The 14,904-nt window shown below is 35.8% G+C and overlaps 1 protein-coding gene across 3 annotated transcripts in view; it reads right to left on the bottom strand.

Moving 5' to 3' along the window:
- Positions 1–14,904, bottom strand: part of cracdla (cracd like a) — a 37,929-nt gene that overhangs the window by 5,627 nt on the left and 17,398 nt on the right. Inside the window, exons 3-10 of one of the 3 annotated variants that reach the window (XM_056465072.1) lie at positions 11,101–11,172; positions 10,821–10,950; positions 8,066–8,201; positions 5,656–5,817; positions 5,356–5,424; positions 5,026–5,220; positions 2,990–4,454; positions 870–1,801 (exon numbers count right to left, since the gene is read on the bottom strand). In XM_056465072.1, coding sequence (XP_056321047.1) covers positions 870–1,801; positions 2,990–4,454; positions 5,026–5,220; positions 5,356–5,424; positions 5,656–5,817; positions 8,066–8,201; positions 10,821–10,950; positions 11,101–11,158 — 3,147 coding nt within the window. In that variant the 5' untranslated portion in view covers positions 11,159–11,172. Of the gene's footprint in view, positions 1–869; positions 1,802–2,989; positions 4,455–5,025; positions 5,221–5,355; positions 5,425–5,655; positions 5,818–8,065; positions 8,202–10,816; positions 10,951–11,100; positions 11,173–14,904 lie in introns of those variants that run through there. The other 2 variants (XM_056465073.1, XM_056465075.1) reach the window with 2 other exon arrangements.

The raw sequence follows: 14,904 nt of genomic DNA on the forward strand, positions 1-14,904 counted from the left end.
ACAGAAATTTAAAAACAGCCATTCAGAAGCACAGAATCCATGTGCACTCACTGCACTACAATGAAATGGTAAGGTTTATAATCTAATGGATACATATTAAACCTCTTTAACATTATTAAATGTAGACGCTGAATCACTGATATGTGTTAGCTTCCACTGTGTTAGTTTTAAAGTTCAATTTCAAACAATTTGTTTTACTTTCAAGATCTGAGGTAAATGATCTGCTGCTGCTTTCAGTAGTACAGCAATAAATGTCATGTAAAATGGCAATCAAACTCGCATTGTTAGCATTTAACAGTTAATAAATCACATGAGGTGTACCTGAGGTGATCATTGTCAGTTTTCTGTTGTTCAGCTGCAAGAAATAGAAGCCGTTTCTAAAGTATAAGTTTCAGGTGTTGGTTAGAACAAAAACTTCTTTTAATATGGAAAATATTCCTTCTACAATGTGCTGTTGCTATTATTTAGAACACGACTTAAACCAGTCTTAAATTAGCCTTTAGCTTGATAGTCAGGCACACTCCTGTTGATGTCGTGAATCTGGCAACCTGCACTTGCGTGTTTGATCCAGAAGTGCAATACCTAGTTCAACCACTGCGTGTCATACTTACATACTGCACCTTTAAAAAAACACAGGCAATTACAAAAAATGCCAGCAAATTAAGAAAAGATCCTCATCAGCTTGACAGCATACGTGTTACTCAGAACGCAAACACATAAAAAAACACCTTAAGTTAATCTCTCTCTACCACCGTAGTTTCATGTGTGATTTTAACATGTGAAGCTAATTTTTTTTTCCTAAGAATTGATTTTGTTTGAAAATTATATATGATTAAAGAAATCAAGTGTGCTTGAATGTTAAATGATACCTTAGTTGCGGTAGTTGTTGGGTTCTCCCATCGCTGCACCAGTGAGCTCTTGTTTCCTAATCCTGTGGCCCACACTGGTCTGCCATCTTCAGGTTCAGACCCCTTCCCCTGAAGCACAGATGCCCTGTCAGCTTTTCCTGAGATTACGGTGGGCTCTCCCTCCTCATTCAGAGGCTTTTTCTTCAGGACAGTACTGGCAGAGTGTTGGGAGTCTAAGTGGGATGTTACCTTTGGGCTTGAGAATAAATGTGGGGGACCAGGGGGAGTTGTGGGATGCTGTATAGCTTGTGAGGGGGTCTGTGATGCTGCTCGAAATGGCGAGGACTGCTGGATGGGTGGTGTCTGTGTTGGCTGTTTGGATGCATGTACGTTCGATGTGCTTGTAACCGAACACTGAGTTGGTTTTACTGTTGAATTACAACCTTGAGCTTTAGACTGAAACTGAACATCTTTTGTACTGTCAATTAGAGGCTGAGTAGTGGTTGAACTTGCTGAAGGTTGGCTTGTTCTAGTTTGAGTCTGTACTGGTGTGAACTGAGTGTTAGATTGTGTGGATCTTCCGCAGTGCTGTGCAAAAGGTGGTTGTTTTGTTTCTGTGGGTTTGGGTTGAGGTTGTGTAGCTGTTGGCTGGCTTGTTATGTTCTGAGTGGTTTTGGGGTTGGCTTGTGAAGGAGATGATTGGGTTTGTGTTGTGCTCGAGGTTGTTGGTCGTGATTGCAAGCTTGGAAACTCTGGCAGTCTACTGGTGAAGAGCTGTTGGAGACTTCTAGTCTTCTCTCTGGCCATATCCATCCAGGACACCTCTGAAGCTGTGGATGTTGGAATCGTCTCCTGAGAGGACACAGCTGGGGTCTCAACTGGAGGCAAGTCTGTACCTTCTTTGGGGGGAGAAGGTACAATCTTAGTGTCTGATGTTGAGGGCTGAGGAGGTTCTGAAAAAAAGGATGAGAATATTTATTTATCTATCAGAAAAAAAAACATGTAATTTTGGGCAAAGCTGTCTACTTGCACAAGTAAACTTCCTTTGATGCAAATGTATTTATTCAGCTGCGCCACAACCATTATAAAGGCTATTCAGAAAACAGACATCACTGCATACCAATGTAGCCTGACTGCCAAATAAATCACTCTTAAGGCTAATTCACACTGCACTGACAAATACAGACCAGAAGTCGACAATTACCAGACTTAATTATGTCACTTCACTGACATTTCAACACCCACAGAGTTTTAAAACATGCCTACTGATCGTGTAATCACCAATGGTAGTCGAAATGTGTTTCGGAGCCAAAATGAACTTGACAAAAAAGTTTTCTTTGGTGAGCTGTTCTGAACTTTATTTGTCTGAAGTGACATCATTTCAATTAGTTTTTCGATTTTGTTTGAAGTATACAGAGGCCTTATAATAATTGTTAATACATTTAGGAATGCATGCTTTCATTTTCCTTCAGCTTAGTCTCCATTTCAGAGGTTGACACAGACGAATGAACCACCAACTATTCCAGCATATGTTTTACACAGCAGATGCCCTTCCAGCTGCAACCCAGTACTGGGAAACACCCATACACGCTCATTCTCTCACACACACACACACTCATACACTACGGACAATTATAAATAAACACAAACCAATGGCAACAGATGTCAAGCATTGTTAATACACTTAGGCCCAAACCCAATTCTATTTTTGTGCCCTTACCCCTACCCCTTCCCCTTGGCCCTTGAAGCTCAAAATTTACCCAGGAAATGGGACACCACTACAACACCTGCACACGTAAGCTTCTGTAGCCAAAACAAATTCCTTGTGTGTGTGAAGCACACTTGGCAATAAAACTGATTCTGATTCTGATTCAGGTATAATAAACAGAGATCTACGAGCACAATCTGCCATTTGTTTACTGATTTTAATGTGAATACAGAGTCAGACATGCACAGTTAAACATTTGCTTAATGCAGGTTTTATAAGCTATACCTCACACAAACACAGACTGTTTCTTGGTATGACCTGGAACATCATCCTCTATAAGATATGTAGCTGCTCAAATTCATCATAATTGCAAACTAAATAGGCCAGAAGATTAATCTTCAGGTACCTTGGGAAACCACAAAAAGAAACTCACCAGTCGGTTTGAGGAAGCCAGCTCTCTCTTTGTCTCTACTGAAAGAACTCGAGGCCTGGACTAAGATTGTAGAGCCATTGGTTTGGAGAGTAGGGTCTTTGTGTTTGGCATGCACTCTTATGGCCCCTGTGCCAATGCGTTGGGCCTCAGATTCAGCACAGCTGGTTGAATCAGATTGTGAGGTCACAGATGGAGCTTCTGGAAAGGTTTCAAAGCTGTAGCGTTTTGCCTTATCTTCTGACTGAGCTTTGTCTAATCGAAACTTAAGAGAAAGAGAGGTAGAGCGAAGTTTCACTCCAAATGCATTTGTAGACTCTTTCACTTTGCCTGCCATGGCATCTTCCACCACATTCTCGTCTGCCTCTTTGGCAGCCTCCACCTCATGTAAACCTTGCTCGGTAGCCTCTACCCTGATCTCCTGCTTCTCATAGATCTGAATCTCCTCCACATTCTGGGGCTTTGAAAGGTCCATGGACTTTGGTGGTATCACAGAATCAGAGTATCCTTTGTCTTCCTTCTTAGACGATTGTGGCAAGTTAACACACGGGTCTTTTATTGCTTTCTCAACTTGTGAACCTACTTGCCAGTCTGTCTTGAATTTCAAAGTTGGTTTGTTAGCTTCGGTGGCTTCCTTTTTCAGTCCATCTTGTCCAACTACACCAGTGAAGCTTCCAGTCCTCTGGCGCTCTTGATTCTTGTCTGAAGAGACACTGAATGATCCAGACACAGTTCTCTGGCGCTTTATAGTTTCTGTTTGAGTGGCATCCTGACTGACAGCTGACACTGGGATGACTGGAGGAAGAGTCTTGAACTCCGGTTTGTCATCTGTTGAAGGTACATATCTTCTGAAAGATGATGGTCTCAGATTTACTCCACAAATTACATTGGGTGGAGCATAAGTAGAGCTTTCAATATTTACTGGACTCTGAACACTATATTTGCTCAATATGTCCAGTTGGTTTTGTACTGGCACAGTATTAGTCTTCTTCTCATCTTTCACAGGATTTAGTTCAGGTGTAGTTGACACAGCTGGTCTTACAGTTGACACTGGGTTACTTTGGTTGCTTTTGAGTAGTTTAGAGCTGCTGAATGTCTCACTCTCTTCTTTTCCCTTTCTGTCAATTGGCACCACTGGAATAGGTGGTTTTTCTACTAGTGGCTCAGCTGGAGACATGTCTTTTGGGCTAGGACTCCTCGTAGGAGATGTGGACAGGATTTTACTCACAAGTTCCGGTTCAGATGAAATTTGTCTTGCATCTTCAGCAGTCAGCAAAGACATTAAAGGTGAAATTAGAAGGCTCTTGGCTGGCATAGCTGTAAGCTTCTCCCCTGGACGTAATACTTGAGAGGAATATGACCGAGCGCGAGGTATCTCTTTTACAAGAGCCACCCCCTCCTCTTCCTGCCTTGTAGCAACTGACTGGTCCAGATTGTTCAGACTCTCAGACCGTGTTCTGCTTGTATCCTGCATAAGAGGGACATGGTGAGATGGGAAAAAATATATCAAACGTATATATCAAAATATATCATGAGAAAACTCAAGACTTCCTTGTCAGTTCAAACCAAGCTTCCAAAATTACTTGTTTCAGATTGTGTGTCGTTATTATGTAATAAAATAAAGACTTCTTCTGCTGAAGAAAGAGTAATGTAGTAGGATGTAAATACAATAAACACAAGCACAGCATTATTTCAGGAACAAAAATATTGAATCCTCAGTGGGTTTGGTAGACAGCTTTCCTTTTCCTTTCTTGTTTTTCTAACATTGTATCTACTCCAGATGTTACTGTTTTACCAAACCATTTTCCCAATGTCGGTAGTTTTTATTGTTCTGTTGATTTATACTCTACAACTGTGTTTTACTTCTGGTGATAGCATTTTACCTTCAGTATTAATTTTCATACATTTTTGAACACTATCTTTTACCGAACAAACAAAATGTGTAAGAATTGTGTAGGTCATTTATTTGCAATAAAAATTCTAAATCAATTTGGGAATTCCTTGTTTACAGGTTTAGTAGAGGTCATAAAAAGACTCACTGTAGTGGTCAGCCTCTTGTTTTTGGCACTAGCCCTTTGGTTCTTGGGTTTGAGAGACATTCGGTGGCGGGCAGCAGAATTATCCAGGAGGGAAACGACTTGTGGAGGAGTGCTGAAGTCTACCTTTGACCCTGGTGCCTGTGGGGAAAGGGGTGTTGGGCTGATCGACTGAGGAGAGAGAGGCTGTGAAGAGGCCTGGAAGGGGAAGAGGAGCACACTTTTAAAACTACAACATTTTACACTAAATAAACCATTCAGATTTAGGTCATAAATAAGATGTATGATTGACAGGCTTAATGTAAACAGCATGATGAAATGACATGAGGCTACCTGTTCTTCCTCCTCACTTCCTGTTCCAGCTAAGCTCAAAGTGCTACTGTTCTTGGGAGGGAGGGAATACTGCAAACATAACGATGTGGACGTTTACACCATATTTAGCTAACACCCAAGCTATTTTTGCTAAAATATGCTGAAAGACACATTTTGAACATATGGAGACACCAAATGAGTCACACAAATGTATGCAGGTGAAATTGAAAGATGATATTAGCTGAAAACATGCAATTATCACCACAACACATACAGTATATATGAGCTTAGGATGTTGCTGATGTCTTTTAGTACAAGCACCTTGTTCGATATGCTCATGTACAGTACATCACTGTGGGAAACTTCAGGTGGGCTACGAGGAAGACCATCATCTTCTGAATTTCTACCTGCATCTTCACGATGTTTACCAGGCAACAGCAGAGGAGGAGGACCTAAGTGCATCTTCTGCTGCTGGAGTTTCATCTGATCAGCCGGGAGAAAAAAAAAAAGATCAGCTAAAGAATTAATTCACGCAAAATAAAAATTCTGTTATTAATTACTCAACCTGCTATTCCAATAACCTGAGATCCAAACCAAAATTATTTTCAAAACATTCCATGTGACTTCAGTGGTTCAACTGTAACCATACCACACTCTATGAATTCTTGGACTTTTGGGAGAAAAAAACCCTGTAAAAAGACTTTGTTCACTAGTGTTTTTCATGTCAGCTCAGGGTGTGCATTCACTACAGAAAATTAACGCTTGCTTGTTGCTCTGCTGACTATAATAGCAATACATCGTACAGCCCTGTGTAAGCATGCACCCTGACCTAATAAATAAAACAAGACACAGGTGAACATAGTCATATTTACAGTTTACATACTTTTTTGGAGTTTTGTATACTTACAGTTGAAGTCACATGCATAGTTTTGGACCATTGATAGTGTTGGGGGTAACGTGTTATAAGTAATGCACGTTACGTAATAATATTACTTTTCCAACGTAACGAGTAATATAATACATTACTTTTAAAAATAAGTCATATTATTGGAGTTAGTTTTAAGTTACATTTCACCTTGCTTAATTGGCTTTTACAAAATAATATACTGCGAAATAAAAATGAACTTAGTCAGGTTGAATCACACACTCAATGAAAAAGCGTGCTGTGAGGGAACAGACTGTCGACTCGTACTCATCATCATCATCAGGTCTCCTTTTTCACAGCAGATGAGTCAGTGTACTGTTCTACTAACTGAATATTTAAGGATATGGCTTTATTTCGAGTCAGTGGGAGTATGCAGTATGTTAGTACTTAATGAAAACACAAACCGTTTCATGACAACTTCGTTTAATTTAATAAACTGGCCCAACCGGTTTAGGCAAGGCAAGGCAAGGGAAGTTTATTTACATAGCACATTTCATACACAGTGGCATTTCAAAGTGCTTTACACAAACAGGAATAAAAGAAACAAGTATAAGAAAAATAAAAACAAATAATAAAAATGGTTAAAAAAATAAAAATAAATAAATAAATAAGCATAAAAACAGATAAAATGTGTTATAAAAGAATGAAAAAGAAGAGAAAAATAGAATAGTGCGATCTGTCGGACGTACACAGTGCTCATTCAGTAAAGGCACAGCTAAACACATGTGTTTTCAGTCTTGATTTGAATGTGCCTAATGTTGGAGCACATCTGATCATTTCTGGAAGCTGATTCCAGCAGCGAGGGGCATAGTAGCTGAATGCTGATTCACCCTGCTTTGAATGAACTCTTGGAATTTCTAGTTTATTTGATCCTAAAGATCTGAGTGATCTGTTGGGTTTGTATTCAGTGAGCATATCTGTAATGTATTGAGGTCCTAGGCCATTTAGTGATTTATAGACCAGTAATAATACTTTAAAATCTATTCTAAATGTAACTGGGAGCCAGTGTAAAGACCTGAGGACAGGTGTGATGTGCTCTGATTTCCTGGTTCTGGTCAGAATTCTGGCCGCAGCGTTCTGGATGAGCTGTAACTGTCTGACTGTCTTTTTGGGGAGGCCAGTGAGGAGGCCGTTACAGTAATCCACTTTGTGAGTTGTGGGTTGTGTGTGGGTTGTGAGTCTCTCTATCGTTGCAAAGAGTTTAAGAGCATTATTTACGTTGCTGTTTATAAGGCTTGAAAAGAAAGTCTGCCTAGCAGTTTTTAGTTCCATATTAAAAGCACGAAAACTGTCTTTATAGATATTATAAAGGACTACTAGTTTCGTCTTTCTCCACATACGCTCAGCTTTTCTGCACTGTCTTTTCATCATTTGTACTCTTGGGGACCTAGTCCAAGATCCCCTTTGCCTGCTAGTTATCTTCTTGGCTCTAACAGGAGCAATGTCGTCTATGACATTCTTAACTTTAGAGTTAAATAAATCAAGGAGAGAATCAACAGAGTCTGCAGATATACTTGGTGCTAGCGATATGGCCTTCATAAACTGCTCATTAGTGTTCTCATTTATGCATCTCTTTAATAAATTAATCCTTAAATTAATCCTTAAAATAATACTTTAATAAAAACTACTGAAAACATTTCTGTCAGTCACATTTGGTCAAATTGTTAATGGAGCACTTTAAATTATGGAGATTGCACCAAAGAGCTGTACCATTTTAAAAAGGAAATAAAAAATAAATGTGTAACATTACAGGCAGGCTGAGAGCAAATGTCACTTAGTCTTATGGATGTAGTTTATTGTACTAACCTGCAGAGCTCGGATTTTGCCATGGATGTTCTCCTGAGACAGAACTCTCAGTGGTTCTGTGTCTGGATGACTGTGTTCGGCCTGAAAAATGCTGTCATGTGAAAATGCTCTGGATCCCAGCATGCCTTTGGAGCAACTTTAAAGAAAACATAATTGTTGAAGAGGAGAACACTGTATACACTTAAATGTATACATTAGTGTGTATGCTATTAGTTGAAATTTAGACTATTTTTACAACATTTTTACAAAAAATATTTGGACTTCTGGACTTTACTAGAACTATGTTAAGCTGCTTTGACACAATCTACATTATAAAAAGCGCATTATAAATAAAATGAATTTAATTTAATTGAATTTGACCCTGAATGACAAAGCCAGTCTTATGTTGCAGAAGTATATTTTGTATCCTTTGCATGGGTCAAAATTATTGATTTTTATTTAATGCCAAAAATCATTTGAATATTAAGTAAAGATCATGTTCCATACAGACATTTTTGTACCGTAAAATTTACCAAAATGTAATTTGTGACTAGAAATATACTTTACTAGGAGCTTAATTTGGACAAATTTAATGGCGATATCAATATTTCGATTTTTTGAGCCCTCAGATTCCAGACATTCAAATAATTGCATCTCAACCAAATATTGTTCTATGTTAACAAACCATACATCAGACAGAAAACTTATTTATTCAACTTTCAGATGATGCATAATTCTTAATATCATAAAACCGACACTGACGTTTTGTGGTCACATATATTTATTTATTGTACACTTCTTTTAACGTAAGAATGTTTAAGAATAATTTACACAAGATTGCTTTCGACTAAAAACGCAACACTTTTTTGTTCAATAACAGTATTTTGTGACCCTGAAAATGCTGGGCTTCAGAGTAAACTATTTAAATAAAACTATTTCTTTATCTTCTCCATGTAAACTACACTATAAAAAATATCTGTTAATTAATAGTTTCCGTATTTTGTGATTTAAGTGTTTTCTTATAATGCAATTCACATCCGTAAATAAATGAATGTTGATCTCTACTCTGTTGACTTTCAATGTGGAAAACTCAACTGACAGTTTAAAAAAGTGACTTATTGACAATTTAGCATTTATATATAATGTATAAGAAATTATATAAAGAGAAATAAGTAACAGAAAATGTGCAGTTTAATTTTTGTACTGTAATATACAACACCCACCCAGACAATAAATCACTTTAAACTATTAAAAATGATTTCACTTTTTCCAACTTTTCAAGATTAAAAGTTGTTGGAAGAAAGATCAAGGTCCCATAAAGCAATTCAAAAGCATAAATAAGCAGGGAAAAGAAAAAAACATGAATCACAAAATACTGAAAACTGCTACTTTACGATTTTTTTTTACAGTGAACAAAAATGAGATTTTACTGAAAACAGCGTCTTCAGTTGCATGTGTATTATGTGTTCAGTCTTTTGACATTTACAAGTACTCAAAACAATGATAGGGGATTATCAGACAATGTATGTGTAGTCGCATAGCATATTTTAAACTGATAGTTCACCCAAAGGTGTCCATTTTCTTACCCTGAAATGGTTCCAAACTTATATTTTCTTTTTTTCCTGCTAGAAGAAGAAAGCTGGAAACTGATCATCATTGACTTCCATAGTAAGAAATATAAATACTATGAAAGTCAATGGTCACAGGTTTACTGCTTTCTGCAGAGTATCTTCTTCTAGGTTCAGCCAAAAGAAACTCACACAGATTTATAACGGGTGAAGGGTACGGTGGCCGAGAGAGCTTAACTAAGCGGTTTTTTGTTTTACATGAACATTAAGTGACATTTTAGCCATTTTTGCAGATCCATTTGAGCAGGGATCACTTTGACAACATATTTTACACAAACATTAAATATATGTTCATTAAAATTGTTTCTGTTTTTGATTTGAAGTAGCCTACAAAAGCACAATGCAATTAAACAAACTCCTTTTATACAAGGAATCCTCAAATTGCACAGAGCAGTAAGAGGCTTGAGAGCTGCAGTGGTAGAAAGAGTACTGAAAAATCATACTCAAGTAAAAGTACCATTTCTAAGCCAAAAATGTAGTGCAAGTAGAGTAAAAGTATCTGTTGTAAATATTACTCAAAGTATGAGTAAAAAGTAGCCCTTTTAAAAGTACTCAAGAGTTGTGAGTAGTGAGTATTACGGTATGTATGGTTGATGCGTCAATTTGTGCATGTGTGTGTGAAAACGTGTGATTAAGGCCATTTGGTGATTTCATCATACAGCAGACATTCGCGACTTTCTCATCAGTGGCATGCAGTCTAAACAGTTTTTTAGTCATTGCATGTAACGATTTTGTCATGAGGTTGTTTTGTATAATGCGATTTTCTTTGTGCAATATGATTGGATGGCAATCACAGAACTGTTTATTATACTTTTAGTACTCTACTTCTTTTCAACTAGTCAATAACCGTAGACAAAAATAATAAAGTAGTGCATACAGACTGAAGAAAATAGTGGAGTAAAAGTACAGATACAGCACTAAAAATGTACCCGAGTGAAAGTAAAAGTACACATTTTTAAAGCAACTTAGTAAAGTACAAATCCGGAGAAAAACTCCTCAAATACAGTAATTTGAGTATTTGTAATTTGTTACTTCACACCACTGCAGAGCTGTGGTTTTTAATTGTGCTTTTTCCAATAACACCATTTGCAAGTTGAGCTTTTTTCAAATTGTACCATGCAGACAGTGAGTGTTAAGTGAGCACCTACTCGGAGTCTTCAGCACCCCATGCAATGTCACTTTCAGACTGACTCTGCTTCAGTCCACCATCATCCTCCTTCCTCTTTATCTTCACAAGCAAGCGTGACTTTAGAGACTTTAACCTGGACTTCTTCCTTCCTAAGCATCAAAAACATTACATCTTAGCATTAAGCATTTCATGTATGATAATAAAGGTGCAGTGGATTCAAAAAGAAAAATATCTTACATAAAATTTACTGACAATCATATTTATATACAGTTCTTAAGCCTTACTGAAAGATTTCTGACCTGTTAAGTCATCAGTGGCTTCTCCCTCTGGATCTCCTGAAGCCTCCAGAACATTCATCTTCACCGGTTCTGCTGTTAATGAGGACAGTTTCACACAAAATCAGAGAATGAGAAGAGAGAAAAAAAAAATACAGGAGAGCTGCAGAAACTGTCAAAGGAAACTTTCTAAATGGACAACAGCATGTTATCGTTTATTAAATGTGTTTCGTAAATTCACAGCAGAAGAAGGAGTGAAGCAGAGGAGTGATTTACTGACATGTGAATTACTTGATGTGGCAACGTGGCTAAATCTGCATTGCTTGCGATAAGGGACGACTTTTCTCAACCCAACAGAGACCAAAGGTTTCTTTGCCCGTCGTATTTTCCATGTGATCTGAGATTTGTTACTTCAGAACATAATCTGCCTTCTAAAATGTTGAAGACATTTTCTTTTTATTTTGTATTTATTTAATAAAAAATATAATAATTTAAGACTTATTTAATTTAATTGCAGTAAAGTGAAGAAATGTACCACAGATTTACAAAACAAATTAATTTTATTAGAAAAATGTACTCCTGTTTTACATTATTTTATTATCTTAAACTAATGTAATCTGTGGTTCACAAATATGAACTAAGGGAACAGAAATATTTTATTTATTTATTTAAAATAATGAATGAATAAATTTAAGATTTATATTCCGTAAGGACGCTTTAATCACATAAACAGTGTCGTACAATTGACTTGTTTTCAAAGAAATGCAGTTTCACAGAACAATAAAAAAACATTTTATGTAATATCATTTTACGTTAATTTATTACTTATTCTGTAATATATGAAACCAAAGTATGCTACAGTTAAACAACTATAACCCAAGAATGGTCAGTTTTTGTCAGCTTTTTAAATAAATGTTTCATTTTATTCAGCATTATATTTGATAAAAAAAATAAATAAATCACAGTAATTAAAGTAGAAAAATCTAAATAAATGCTGTTCATTTATAATTCTATTCATCCAAGACAATACATAAGTATTATGCTGTTACTGTTTACAACATTATCTAAAACATATCACAATTTCACTTAAAGCATCTGCATAAAATGCACTTTTTCCATCCCAAGTGTTCAAGAAAACAAAATTGTTCCTTCATAGAAAAATTCACATAATAATAATAATAATAATAATAATAATAATAATAATAATAATAATAATAATAATCATTATTATTATATTATTATTATTATTATTATTATTATTATTATTATTATTATTATTATTATTATTATTATTAATAATGATGTATTCACTTCAGCCCTTTTTCCATCCATGGTTATTCATTCCTAAATATGTTTCCATTGTAGTTTATGTAAACATTTATCTGATTAAACTAAATTGGTGTGCATTTTTAGAATTTATGCTCATCTTGGTGTTTCTTTTTTTTTTTTTGTCATATCCTAAAATGTGCAAAAAAAATAAAAAGTGGGCGGAACACAGCTGCTGATATTATTAAGAAATGCTTCAAATCAGCATACTAGGATGGGTTCTGAAGGATCTGAAGACTGGATTAATGCTAAAACTTTAGTTTACAGTAAGTACCAATTCTCACTATTAACTAATGGCTGTAACTGCCTAATATTAAGATTTTGATTGTTTATTTGTACTTACAAAGTACATATACTGTCAACATGCCCAATCATACCTAATACCTAAACTACTATCTTTATAAGTATTAATAAGGGCAAATCAGGAGTTTGTTAATTCAAAAGTCATAGTTAATGCTTAATTTATAGCAAGAATTGTACCCTGCACTCTCTGAAATAAAGGTACAAAAGCTGTCACTAGACAAATATCTTTTCAAAATGGTCCTTATTGGTACCTCAGATATACATATTAATACAGTACTTCAAGAGGTACACTTTTGTACTTTTAAAGTACCAATAAGTGGACCTATTCTCCAAAAATCACTTTTATAAGGAGTTTAATCACAGTTGTGTGGCAACAGTCTGTAAATATAACCAGCTTATGATGGCAAAAATGTACACATTTTTTTTTGTAATCGCACTTGATCAAAGCAGTCTGCAGAAACGATTTGATTGACATTCTCCCTTTGTATGTGTCATCAAAGGAGGAAAGTCCTGTCCATTAGTGACAATCTTTCCCTCATTAGCACAAACAGCCCTGAGTGAGAAGCAGCCTTCCGCCATTAGAGTTTATGCACTGTATTACTGAAGATGATGTCAGCGACTAAGAGGCATTATAAATGTGGAGTTTTAGGATGCACTAATGAACACTGTACACTCTCAGAAATTAAGGTACGTGAGCTGTCACTGGGGTGGTACCTTTTCAAAAGGTACACATTTGTACTTGAAGGGTCCATATTGGTACCTCAAAAGTATATATTAGTACTTACAAATTTTAAGAGGAACACTTTGTACTTTTTAGGTACTAATATGTACCCTTGAGGCATTAATATGGACCTTTTAGGTACCACCCCAGTGACAGCTCGTGTACCTTTATTTCTGAGAGTGTAGACTACTTTCTTCTAAGACACTTCTTATGACATTTTCAGTTTTTCACAGAAATAGCATTAGTCCTTTTTTGGAACTGTTGCTATTTTGATGCATTTGTAGCTCTTCCCTCTTTTAAAAAAGCCACAATCACATTTGAATTTAAAGTGAAAATGGTACAATTTGGATCATAGGCTAAAATGGGCAGCTTCAAAGAGTTACATGTGTGGGGTATTTTGAGTTAAACTTCACATACACATTAGAGACGTATTTTACATCTTGTAAAAAGGGACATAATAGGTCCTTTTTATAATATCAAAAAGTACCTTTTGTAAAGTTTCTACCCCAGTGACAGAAATACTTTTATTTGTGAGTGTAAATTAAAGCATGACTACATCTTAAAAAGCGTAATAAAATTACACAATATTACTGATTTATTATATTGTTTTTTGATCAAATGATCAATGTTAGAAATGCCACTTCATTTAACCTCAGCCAGTCTTGTCTTGTTCAAATGTGTGACTGCTGAACAATGTGCGTCACGTTTCTCTTAATGCATATCCTTTATTATGACAACAAACCTGTCTTATCACTGGCCATGCCTTGATAACACAGATATGCACTATAACAGACAAAAAGCACAAGCAAAGTCCACCTATCTGTCCTTTTAAAGGCATCATCAGAAATGCCAACATTATGTAATAAACTGCTAAACAAAACCAAATAAGTCTTAAATGTGTGTTCACAATATTAAATTATTTTGTGGTTCCAAAATTATCTTTAAAATATATTGCAGGCTGTGCAGTGGATATTTGATGAATACATAATCAGCATGTGGGTAACGACTTGTTATATTCCTAAATGCAAGCAATCACTGCCATGTCAACAAGGCGAATATCTAAAGCAGAATCAGACACAGATCACATGAAATATGAAGATAATCTTTGAGCAGGATAAGACTGCATAGAGATCATTGTACAGTTTTACCAAGCAGATTAATGATAAACTTCCAGTACAGCCCAAGAAATGCTTTTATTCTGTCAAATATGCATTTAAAGAACAGTAATACAGTGCATTTACCAAATCCTAAAACTGTAATATTCTGATTAATCAACTCTTTTTATTATTATTATTATTATGTTTTATATATTAAATATGCATACTAAATCTGCATATATTTGATGAAAATATTATATAATATATCATATAGTAAACTAGTATATTGTGAAATATTATGCAATTGTTGTCTGATTATGCTAATTATGCTATTTGTCTGATCAATAATTCAGTGAAAATACTATATTGTGAAATTGAATG

This window comes from Danio aesculapii, chromosome 9 (genome assembly GCF_903798145.1).
Source record: "Danio aesculapii chromosome 9, fDanAes4.1, whole genome shotgun sequence".
Lineage (NCBI taxonomy): Eukaryota > Metazoa > Chordata > Actinopteri > Cypriniformes > Danionidae > Danio > Danio aesculapii.